We start from the raw sequence: 12878 nt of genomic DNA on the forward strand, positions 1-12878 counted from the left end.
CCGTTCTAATGCTAACCTAAAAAAGGAAGGGCTTTGCTGACTTTACAAAGATCCAAACCTGCCCACTTCCATTTCTCAGTGGGGAGAGGTGTTGCGGGGGACACGGGAGGGTCGAGTCACTGCCCTGCCTTTCTCTCTCGCTCCGTGGTTCTCTGCCACCTCTCTACTTCGGCCAAATTTCCAATCTTCTCTTTCTTGTAGACTCAATCTTTCTCCCCTGCCTGTTCTGCTTTAAAAGACTTGTCGGCCTGCTCCCAGCTTCCCTTCTCCTCTCCCCCATTGAATTGTCTGATTTTCCTGTGGGTCCTGTATCTCCTTTGGTGCCGTGCCTCAGTTCTCCATCACTTGTTGTGAATGGAGTGGGACTGCTTTTTAAAAAAAACACAAGTGAAACAAACTACCAGCTTTTCGATATGGACTTTAAATTTTCATCCTGAATCTGGACCATAGCCATCACAACCCTACTCTCAAAAACTCTCCCAAAACCCCTCCACCTTGCTTCTCTCGTCCACCTTCAACAAATTCCTCAAAAGTGACCTTTCAACCTCACTTTTAGTTACATCTTCCAACTCGCTGTAGTCTGGATATCGCAACAGAGGTAAGCAGATGAAACGCTATAAAGACACACTAAAGGTCAACCTTGAAATCTTGCAATATTAACTGCGACACCTGGATGGACACAGCCACCGGCAGACCACGATGGCAGCACACCTGCCGGGTCTCTCTGAATGTGTTCGAGGCTGCGGGATCTGACGCCAAGCGCCTGGAACACAAGGCAACTTGTCTCCCTGCCTCGTCTGACTTCCAATGCAATATGTGCGGCCAAGATCAGGCTCTCCTCCCATCATCCCAACAACTGAGACTCCTTCGTTAGAACATAATGGCCCGGATATTGAAGGATTACGCTGCCGGCATCCGAACCGAATGCACACATACCTGATGGGGACCCTCCTATAAGATGTTGCTGTCAGATATTGCTGAGTAGAAGACAGCGTGGTGGCCCACGGATCCCAGGGGTGCACCGTGTGCGGAAGCGAACCTGGGATCACGTGGGCCGGTGCCCCAATCAGCAAATAGAAGGTCTCTCATTAATACTATTCGAGATTGTAGGGCTATTCTCCATTTAAACTTCAATACTTCAAAAATATACTTTAATTTGGATTTGGGGGGTCTGGAGTGTTTAAAAAAAAGTATGGATAGCTCGAAATTGTGGTGCTACTTTGCTTTTTAAAAAAGTACTGATTTAGAGCAAGTTCCATTTCCAATAATTCAGACTGAAAATCACCACTACCTTTCTGGGCTGCCCACAACCAAGTGTTCTCCGGTTAGAATGCTTCCATCCAGAGAGGACTGGCCCCAGACCTGCTGCGAGTGGAGCTGGAGAAGTTTGCTCTCTGCGAAGCAAATTTGAAGTGCGGCTTTTTTATACACACTGGAATTCCTATAGTCTCCGGGATCTTCCATAATATGCATTTCAGAATCGTCTACATAGAAACATAGAAGATAGGAGCAGGAGTAGGCCATTCGGCCCCTCGAGCCTGCTCCGCCATTCGATGAGATCATGGCTGATCATCCAAACTCAGTACCCCGTACCTGCCTTCTCCCCATATCCCTTGATATCTTTAGCTATAAGAAATATATCGAACTCCTTCTTGAATATATTTAAAGACTTGGCCTCAACCGCCTTCTGTGGTAGAGAATTCCACAGGTTCACCACTCTCTGGGTGAAGAAATTCTTCCTCATCTCTGTCCTAAATGGCTTACCCCTTATCCTTAGACTATGACCCCTGGTTCTGGACTCTCCGACCATCGGGAACATTCTACCTGCATCTAGTTTGTCCAGACCTGTCAGAATTTTATAAGTTTCGATGAGATCCCCTCTCATTCTTCTAAACTCCAGCGAGTATAAGCCCAATCGACTCAATCTCTCCTCATACGTCATTCCTGCCGTCCCAGGGATCAGCCTTGTGAATCTTCGCTGAACTCCTTCCATGGCAAGAACATCCTTCCTCAGATATGGCGACCAAAACTGCACACAGTACTCAAGGTGTGGTCTCACCAAGGCCCTGTACAACTGCAGCAGGACATCCTTGCTCCTGTACTCAAACCCTTTCGCTATGAAGGCCAACATACCATTTGCCTTCTTCACCGCCTGCTGCACCTGCATGCTTACCTTCAGCGACTGGTGCACAAGGACACACAGGTCTCGTTGCAGTTGCACTTCCCCTTCTCCCAATCTATTGCCATTCAGATAATAGTCTGCCTTTCTGTTTTTGACACCGAAGTGGATAACCTCGCATTTATCCACGTTATATTGCATCTGCCACGCTTCTGCCCAATCACCCAACCTGTCCAAATCATCCTGGAGTTTCTTGGTATCCTCCTCGCAGCACACACGCCCACCCAGCTTTGTGTCGTCTGCAAACTTGGAGATATTACATCTAGTTCCCTTATCTAGATCATTAATGTATATTGTGAATAGCTGGGGTCCAAGGACCGATCCCTGCAGTACCCCACTAGTCACTGCCTGCCACTCGGAAAAAGACCCGTTAATTCCTACTCTCTGCTTTCTGTCCGCCAACCAGTTCTCTATCCAAGTCAATACCTTGCCCCCAATCCCATGTGCTTTAACTTTACACACTAAACTCTTATGCGGGACCTTATCGAAAGCCTTTTGAAAGTCCAAATACACCACATCTACTGGTTCTCCCTTATCTATTTTCCCAGTTACATCCTCAAAAAATTCCAGTAGATTAGTCAAGCACGATTTACCTTTTGTAAATCCATGTTGACTTTGTCCGATCCTGTCACTGTTTTCCAAGTGTTCAGCTATTACATCCTTTATAATGGACTCTAGCATTTTCCCCACTACTGATGTCAGGCTTACTGGTCTGTAATTCCCCACTTTCTCTCTACCATCCTTTTTGAATAGTGGGGTAACATTAGCTACCCTCCAATCCATGGGTACAGTTCCAGATTCCAGCGAATTTTGGAAGATGATCAGCAATGCATCTACTATTTCTAGGGCCACCTCTAAGTGCCCTAGGATGTAGATTATCAGGCCCTGGGGATTTATCGGCCTTCAATCCCGTCAATTTCCCTAACACCATTTCCCTACAAATACTGATTTCTTTCAGTTCCTCCCTCTCATCAGACCCTATGTTCTCCAACATCTCTGGGAGGTTATTTGTGTCCTCCTTTGTGAAGACAGAACCAAAATATGCATTTAATTGGTCTGCCATTTCTTTGTTCCCCATTATAACTTCCTCTGCTTCTGACTGCAAGGGACCTACACTTGATTTCACTAATCTTTTTCTCTTCACATATCTATAAAAGCTCTTAGTCAGTTTTTATGTTCCCTGCAAGCTTACTTTCATATTCTATTTTCCCCTTCTTAATTAATCCCTTTGTCCTCCTTTGTTGAATCCTAAACTGCTCCCAATCCTCAGGGTTACCGCTTTTTCTGGCCAATTTATATGCCCTCTCCTTGGATTTTATGCTATCCCTAATTTCCCTTGTTAGCCACGGTTGAGTCACCCTTTTTGTTTTATTCTTATCCCAAACTGGGATGAACAACTTCTGTAGTTCATCCATGCGGTCTTTGAATGTTTGCCATTGCCTATCCACCGTCAACCCTTTGAGTGACATTCCCCAATCAATCCTACCCAATTCGCGCCTCATACCATTGTAGTTTCCTTTATTTAAATTCAGGACCCTAGTCTCCGAGTCAACTACTTCACTCTCCATCCTAATGAATAATTCTATCATATTATGATCGCTCTGACCCAAGGGGCCTCGTACAACAAGATTGCTAATTAATCCTCTCTCATTACATAATACCCAGTCTAAGATGGCCTGATCTCTGGTTGGTTCCTCGACATATTGTTCCAGAAAACCATCCTGTAAACATTCTAGGAATTCCTCCTCCACAGTATTTTTACTAATTTGGTTAGCCCAATCTATATGTAAATTATAGTCACCCATGATGACTGCTGTGCCCTTACTGCATGCTTGTCTAATTTCCCTTTTAATGCCATCCCCAACCTCCGTATTACTGTTTGGAGGTCTATATACCACTCCCACTAACGTTTTCTGCCCCTTGATATTTCTCAGTTCTACCCATACAGATTCCGCATCATCAATTGTGTTAATCCCCTCTTTAACCAGCAATGCTACCCCACCTCCCTTTCTTTTTTGCCTATCCTTCCTAAATATTGAATACCCCTGGATGTTGAGTTCCTAGCCTTGGCCACCCTGGAGCCATATTTCTGTAATCCCAATCAAATCATATTTGTTTACCTCTATTTGCGCAGCTAATTCATCCACCTTGTTCCGAATGCTCCTTGCATTAAGACACAAAGCCTTCAGGCTTGTTTTTTTAACGCTCTCAGACCTATATGAATTATTATTTACTGTGACCATGTTTGATTTAAACCGTTGAGTTCTTTGCCTTCTAATTTTGTTTTTCTCCTTCCTGTCTTTTGCTTTTTTCCTTGTTTCCCTTTCCTCTGTCTCCCTGCTCAGGTTCCCAACCCCCTGCCACTTTAGTTTAAACCCTCCCCAACAGCACTCGCAAACACTCCCCCTAGGACATCGGTCCAGGCCTTGCCCAGGTGCAGACCGTCCCGTTTGTACTGGTCCCACCTCTCCCAGAACCGGTTCCAATGTCCAAGGAATTTGAATCCCTCCCCCTTGCACCATTCCTCTAGCCACGTATTCATTTGAAATATCCTCCAATTTGTACTCTGACTAGCGCGTGGCACTGGTAGCAATCCTGAGATTACTACCTTTGAGGTCCTATTTTTTAATTTACCTCTTAACTCCCTATATTCTGCTTTTAGGACCTCATCCCGTTTTGCATTTCAGAATCGTCTACATAGAAACATAGAAGATAGGAGCAGGAGTAGGCCATTCGGCCCCTCGAGCCTGCTCTGCCATTCAATGAGATCATGGCTGATCATCCAAATTCAGTACCCTGTTCCTGCCTTCTCTCCATATCCCTTGATCCCTTTAGCCTTAAGAAATATATCCAACTCCTTCTTGAGTCTAAGCAAATCATTTATTTTTTTCCATGTACAAATTGGAAAGCTCTTTTCACCACTTCATATTACTGTTTAACCTTCCTTTTTAATTAATGGGAGTGCAATTTCTTAATTATCTTATCAGCTGGTATCCCCTTATGCTATGCAAACAGGCCCCGTGCCTGTGCACCAGCCGTTACATTTTCATACGTAATTGCTGGGCAATTAGCTCAACTCTGCGCCAGAAATTAGGGTTTCAATGTCCGTGCGGATCATCTGTCAGGTTGGAATTTGACAGATCGCGAGTTCGGGATTTAACGCATGCAGAAATCCCGAACTTGCTGTCCATTTGAAAGGCGGTAGGACAGTGTGCTCGGAGAGTACGGCGCCAGACCAACCGCATATCCTGGCTCAATATATTCAAGGCCAATAGGTAAAAAATATCAGACAATGAAAGAAAGACTTGCATTTATACAGCGCCTTTCATGACCTCAGGATGTCCCAAAACACTTTATAGCCAATGAAGTACTTCTTGAAGTGTAGTCACTGTTAAAAATAGGAAATGCCAATTTGGAAACAGCAATGAGATAATGACCAGATAATGTTTGAGTGATGTTGTTTGAGGGCTAAGAATGCATCAGAGATTACATAATAGTTAATGTTAGTGACTTACCTATAGCCTGAATTATTCACATACAATACATCTGAAAGTGCTGGAGAGTTGGCAATATGAAACCCCGCTTGAAAACTGATTGATTGCAAGCACTAACAAATGGCGCTCCCCCTTGTTTACTCATCCCTAATAATTGCTCTAATTGTTAATGAAGTCATCGGAACCTGATCTATTCCAACTGGGCTAAATTTCATGGAGTGCAGGTAATTTCTGCAGGTGTTGCATTATCGTCAGTGGAAACGTAACTCAAAACCATCTGGTTGCTTATCTGGAATATTAATGCCCAGGGCTATAATGAATGCCCAGGGTTATAATTCCAATTTGTACATGGAAAAAAATAAATGATTTGCTTAGACTCAAGAAGGAGTTGGATATATTTCTTAAGGCTAAAGGGATGGCATTAAAAGGGAAATTAAAGAAGCGTGCAATAAGGGCACAGCAGTCATCATGGGTGACTTTAATCTACATATAGATTGGGCCAACCAAATTAGTAACAATACTGTGGAGGAGGAATTCCTGGAGTGTTTACGGGATGGTTTCCTGGACCAATATGTCGAGGAACCAACCAGAGATCAGGCCATCTTAGACTGGGTATTATGTAACGAGAAAGGATTAATTAGCAATCTTGTTGTACGAGGCCCCTTGGGTTGGAGCGATCATAATATGATCGAATTCTTCATTAAGATGGAGAATGAAGTAGTTGACTCAGAGACAAGGATCCTCAATTTAAATAAAGGAAACTACGATGGTCTGAGGAGCGAGTTGGGTAGGAGTGAGTGGGGAATGGCGCTCAAAGGGTTGACGGTGGATAGGCAATGGCAAACATTCAAATGGATGAGCTACAGAATTTGTTCATCCCAGTTTGGCATAAAAATAAAACAAAAAAGGTGACTCAACCGTGGCTAACAAGGGAAATTAGGGATAGCATAAGATCCAAGGAGAGGACATATAAATTGGCTAGAAAAAGCAATAATCCTGAGGATTGGGAGCAGTTTAGGAGTCAACAAAGGAGGACAAAGGGATTAATTAAGAAAGGGAAAATAGAATATGAGAGTAAGCTGGCAGGGAACATAAAAACTGACTGTAAAAGCTTTTATAGATATGTGAAGAGAAAAAGATTGGTGAAGTCAAGTGTAGGTCCCTTACAGTCAGAATCAGGGGAATTTATAATGGGGAACAAGGAAATGGCAGACCAACTAAATACATACTTTGGTTCTGTCTTCACAAAGGAGGACACAAATAACCTCCCAGAGATGCCGGGGAACATAGGGTCTGATGAAAGGGAGGAACTGAAAGAAATCAGTATTTGTAGGAAAATGGTGTTAGGAAAATTGATGGGACTGAAGACCGATAAATCCCCAGGGCCTGATGGTCTACATCCCAGGGTACTTAAGGAAGTGGCCCTAGAGATAGTAGATGCATTACTGGTCATCTTCCAGAACTCGATAGACTCTGGAACGGTACCCATGGATTGGAGGGTAGCTAATGTTACCCCACTATTCAAAAAAGGTGGTAGAGAAAAAGCGGGGAATTATAGACCGGTAAGCGTGACATCGGTAGTGGGTAAAATGCTAGAGTCTATTATAAAAGATGTAATAGCAGAGCACTTGGAAAACAGTGACAGGATCGGACAAAGTCAACATGGATTTACAAAAGGTAAATCATGCTTGACTAATCTACTGGAATTTTTTGAGGATGTAACTGGTAAAATAGATAAGGGAGAACCAGTGGATGTGGTGTATTTGGACTTTCAGAAGGCTTTCGATAAGGTCCCACACAAGAGATTAGCATGCAAAATTAAGGCACATGGGATTGGGGGCAAGGTATTGACTTGGATAGAGAACTGGTTGGCGGACAGAAAGCAAAGAGTTGGAATAAACGGGTCGTTTTCCGAGTGGCAGGCAGTGACTAGTGGGGTACCGCAAGGATCGGTCCTAGGACCCCAGCTGTTCACAATATATATTAATGATCTGGACGAGGGAATTGGATGCAATATCTCCAAATTTGCAGACGACACAAAGCTGGGCGGGAGGGTAAGCTGCGAGGAGGATGTCGGGAAACTCCAGTACGATTTGGACAGGTTGGGTGATTGGGCAGAAACATGGCAAATGCACTATAATGTGGATAAATGTGAGGTTATCCACTTTGGTGGCAAAAACAGGAAGGCAGATTATTATTTGAATGGCAATAGATTGGGAGAAGGGGAAGTGCAAAGAGACCTGGGTGTCCTTGTGCACCAGTCGCTGAAGGTAAGCATGCAGGTGCAGCAGGCGGTTAAGAAGGCAAATGGTATGTTGGCCTTCGTAGCAAGAGGGTTCGAGTACAGGAACAAGGATGTCTTGCTACAGTTGCACAGGGCCTTGGTGAGACCGCACCTTGAGTATTGTGTGCAGTTTTGCTCACCTTACCTGAGGAAGGACGTTCTTGCCATGGAGGGAGTGCAGCGAAGATTCACCAGGCTGATACCTGGGATGGCAGGAATGACTTATGAGGAGAGATTGTGTCGATTGGGCTTATACTCACTGGAGTTTAGAAGATTGAGAGGGGATCTCATCGAAACCTATAAAATTCTGTCAGGTCTGGACAGACTAGATGCAGGAAGGATGTTTCTGATGGCCGGGGAGTCCAGAACCAGGGGTCATAGTCTAAGGATAAGGGGTAAGCCATTTAGGACTGAAATGAGGAGGAATTTCTTCACCCAGAGAGTGGTGAACCTGTGGAATTCTCTGCCACAGAGGGCGGTGGAGGCTAGTTCATTAAATATATTCAAGAAAGAGTTGGATATATTTCTTGAGGCTAAAGGGATCAAGGGATATGGGGAAAAGGCAGGGACAGGGTACTGAATTTGGATGATCAGCCATGATCACATTGAATGGCGGAGCAGGCTCGAAGGGCCGAATGGCCTACTCCTGCTCCTATCTTCTATGTTATGTTTCTAGGTTTCTATGTAATCAGAAAATTCTTTAAGTGAACATGTTTGGTATCCTAACTAATGTTCTCACTACACATCATACAATTTATTACAATATTTATCTCATTATAAAAGAAAAAAGAGGGGACAGATTAGAGGCAGCAAGCACATCTCCTGAATGCTGCAGATTTATCTTGTAGGTTTCCTTTGTAATCACCCACGGTGCTCTTGTTAAATCCAGGTACCTCCGCCTTGTTTCTTTCCTGTTACAGATGCCCGCAACCCTGAAGAACATAAGAAATAGGAGCAGGAGTAGGCCAATCGGCCCCTCGAGCCTGGTCCGCCATTCAATAAGATCATGGCTGATCTGATCCTAACCTCAAATCTACTTTCACTCTCCATCCCACCTGAACCCATGTGATCTCCCGGGAGAGGCGAAAAACCAGATAAAAAACCCAATGGCCAATTTGGGAGAAAAAATCTGGGAAATTCCTCTCCGACCCATCCAGGTGATCGAAACTCGTCCAGGAGATCACTCTGTCCCTGTATTTCCTGCAGTACTTACCTTCTGTAAGAGGTGATCTCCACCCCAGCCAGGAACAGGCCCAATTTACTCTTGAAGGACTCCTAGCTGGCAGCCTGTTCCCAACGTCTCCACTAATCCCTGTGACTAGAACCATCTCCTGAAATCTAACACAGAATTAGAACACAAGTAGTAGGAGCAGGACCAGGCTACGCGGCCCCTGGGCCCGCTCCGCCACCCACAGGAAGCTGCTCTTAGCAGTGTTACTCCCAGTTTTCTCATTTTTGGCGGCATTAGTTGAGTGATGAATGTTGACAGGACAGTGCCATGGGATGTTTAACATCCATCCGAATCACTGCAACAGGCAGACACGTCTCAGTTTAACATCTCATCCCATCTCCAACAATGCAGCACTCCCTCAGTACAGCACTAGAGTGCCAACTAGATTGCGTGCTCAAGTTTTGGACTGAGACTTGAACCCACGGCTTTCAGAGGTAAAGAGTGTTGCCAACGAGCCAAGCAATTATAATAGCAAAATACAGGAAACTTTGTGCTATCTGGAGGTGAGCTATCCGGCAATCTGGAGCCACCGGCAGAAATCAGCAGCCGTTTTTTATTCTTTTTGTTTGTTTTTTTTTGCTTTGTTTGAACAGTCAAGCTGTGCAAGGTCTGTAGCTATAGCAACAGCTTCAGCTACAGAGCTTGCAGGTCACACCCGAGTGTTTAGAAGCTGTTGCTAAGCAACAGTGTTTGTTGTCAAATACGGAGATAAGAATCTCCGTATCTCTCAACATTAACTCTGGAGAGTACGGCAGTTTTGAGGCAACGGCAGCAGCTCGGTCCCGTGGGTGCCGGATAGCACAAAGTTTCCTGTACTGCAGATGCTGCAAATCTGAAATAACAACAGAAAATGCTGGAAATACTCAGCAGGCCAGGCAGCATCCGTGGAGAGAGAAACAGAGTTAACGTTTCAGGTCTGGGACCCTTCATCAGAACTGGAAAAAGCTGGAGATGTAACAGATATTAAGCAGGTGCAGAGATGGGGGGGGGGTGCGGTTAGGAGGGGAGGAAGGAATTGAAAGAACATCCTGTGCTTTTGTAAGAGGCAGGAAAGATAAAATGTTGCAAATGGGAGTGGCAAAAATCATACTGCATGAAAAATGGGGGCAGGGATAATTATCTGAAATTGTTGAACTCAATGTCGAGTCCAGCAGGCCAAGCAATTAGTTTCAATTAGCAGAACTCCCTCATGGCTGACTTTATATTTTGTCATGGGAATGAAAATGGAAGGAAAAGTTCAATTTTTCCAAAAATGACTCCAATTATTCCCAAAACAGACCCCAAAAACTGATCATTCATCTCATTGTTTGAGAGATCTTGCTGTATGCAAAATGATTACGTCAAAGTAATTCATTGTATGTGAAGCACTGAGAGATATAATAAGCTGCTGTGGCAGAGCCACCAAGGGACTCTTATATGGATGTACATAATTGCCTTTAACAGATTGAATCGGCACCTGTATTTGTTTGCTGTATGTAAATAACGCGGTCCCTTTAAGATGTAGACCGAACGCGATGACGTCATCACGCAGGTCACGTGACGTTCCCAACGGCGGGAAACGTGACGGGGAAGCTTCCAGAATCAGTCCTCGTGGAGTAGGCCATAAGCAAACACCTGGGCCTAGAAATTCAGTTTGGGGCGGCCAGCTCGCTCGCGCCCAGAAAGTACCGCTGCGCGCGGAGCCACTTGCGCCCGCCGGAAATTCAGTTTCAGCGCCCCAACTCGAAGGCGGCCGCTATTCAAGGGTTTCGGCGCTGAAACTGAATATCGGCGCGCTAGGTGCCGCAGCATCACCCGCTGCGGAGCGGCAGGCTGCGGTACTGCAGGCCTTCCTCCCTCTCTTAAGGGGGAGGTGCCTGCAACAGCGAGATCGCCGCTCGCTAGTGCCAGCAAATGAGCCCGGCACCACGGAGAAGTGCCGGGCTCCCGGAAAACAGCCGGCAATGCCGCGGGGGGGGGGGGGTGGTGGAGGAGGCCGGGGAAGGAGGTGCGGGCAGGCGGCCGCCGAAAAAGCGGCCGACCGCACCTCCGCCTTAACTCGCCCCACTAACGCTACAGGACGGCCCCGTTTTCTGATCGCTGTTTGCGGCCGCTGCGGAAGAGGCAGCCGCAACTAAATATGGCGGTCGGGCCGGTAGCGGGGCACTGCGCACACCGATGACGTCATCGGTGGCGGCGCAGCGCTACTGGCTAACGCCGCCATTACCGCAGCGCTGAATATCGGCGAAAGCTCAGCAAGTGGCGCAAAAGCCCTCTTTGGGCGAAAACTGGGCGCAAAGCCTACTGAATTTCTAGCCCCTGTTGTTTAGTTCTCTTGCGTTTTAACTTCCACCAGTTTGTATTAAACATCGTTTAATTACCAGAGTTGCCTGGTCTCAGTACTTCAGATAGGAATTTGGCAATTGCTACAGTGGTGACCCTGAATCTTCGCGGACGATCTTCGCGGAGGAAGCGAGACACAGTGACACGATGGATGCAAACGCAGTGGCTTTGAAGCTCCCTCGGTTTTGGAAACAACAGGCGGCCTCCTGGTTTGTGCAAGCGGAGGCTCAGTTCGAGCTTCGGAATATCGTGGTGGATCAGACCCGGTATCTCTACGTGGTCTCCGCACTCGACAGCTCCACGGCTTCGAGGATCATCAACCTGCTGGAAAACCCCCGGCCGACAGCAAGTATGATACCCTTAAGGCGCGGCTACTTCAGGTTTTCGGCCTCATGAAGGCAGAGCGTGCACGATGATTGCTCACGCTGCCCGGGCTAGGCGACTCCAAGCCGTCGGAGTTAATGAGCCAGATGCTCACACTCCTCGGGTCTGAACCGCAATGTTTCCTCTTTCGGGAGTTGTTCCTGAGCCAGTTGCCCGAGCAGGTACAGGCGGCCCTCGCACGGTCGGAAATCGCGGATTGTGTGGCGCTTGCGGACGAAGCTGATACTATTTACGCGGTCATGCAGCAACATTGCGCCACCTCGAGGCATCCTTCCCCACGGGACCCCACCCCGACGCCTCCACCATCCGCCTTGTGTTATTACCACGCCCATTTCGGCGTGAAGGCCAGATGCTGCCGCCCGCCCTGCAGTTTCACGCCCAAGGCAACCAAAAACTACCAGCACCAGCTGCGCGAAAGGAAGACCGAACCTGCAGTATGCCCCACGGCTGCGATGGCGATTGGAGACTCCGGGAATATAGGAGTCGTTCGAACAGGCTCGTCCGACCTCCTCTTCGATTGACTTTCACTGTTAAGGACAATTCTGGGGGGGGCGCATGTGGCAGAGCCACCAAGGGACTCTTATATGGATGTACATAATTGCCTTTAACAGAGTGAATCGGTACCTGTATTTGTTTGCTGTATGTAAATAACACGGTCCCTTTAAGATGTAGACCGAACACGATGACGTCATCACACAGGTCACGTGACGTTCCCAACGGCGGGAAACGTGATGATGTCATGACGTCAGCGGGGAAGCTTCCAGAATCAGTCCTCGTGGAGTCAGCCTTAAGCAAACACCTGTTGTTTAGTTCTCTTGCGTTTTAACTGTTACTTCCACCAGTTTGTATTAAACATCGTTTAATTACCAGAGTTGCCTGGTCTCAGTACTTCAGATAGGAATTTGGTAATTCCTACACTGCTATATAAATGCTAGCCTTTCTTTTAGAAACGGTTCAGTTTGTTGAAACAGGCAACTGCAATGT

General features: G+C 46.4%; 1 protein-coding gene across 2 annotated transcripts in view; it reads right to left on the reverse strand.

Annotated features, from left to right (window-relative positions):
- Positions 1–12878, reverse strand: part of upb1 (ureidopropionase, beta) — a 152420-nt gene that overhangs the window by 76496 nt on the left and 63046 nt on the right. Inside the window, exon 5 of one of the 2 annotated variants that reach the window (XM_085962088.1) lies at positions 12519–12680. The exons of the other annotated variant lie outside the window; for it this stretch is intronic. Coding sequence (XP_085818214.1) covers positions 12519–12680 — 162 coding nt within the window. The remainder of the gene's footprint in view (positions 1–12518; positions 12681–12878) is intronic. 2 annotated transcript variants of the gene reach the window in all.

This window comes from Somniosus microcephalus, chromosome 19 (genome assembly GCF_052327205.1).
Source record: "Somniosus microcephalus isolate GS21.2 chromosome 19, FLI_Smic_1.0, whole genome shotgun sequence".
NCBI classification, from domain to species: domain Eukaryota; kingdom Metazoa; phylum Chordata; class Chondrichthyes; order Squaliformes; family Somniosidae; genus Somniosus; species Somniosus microcephalus.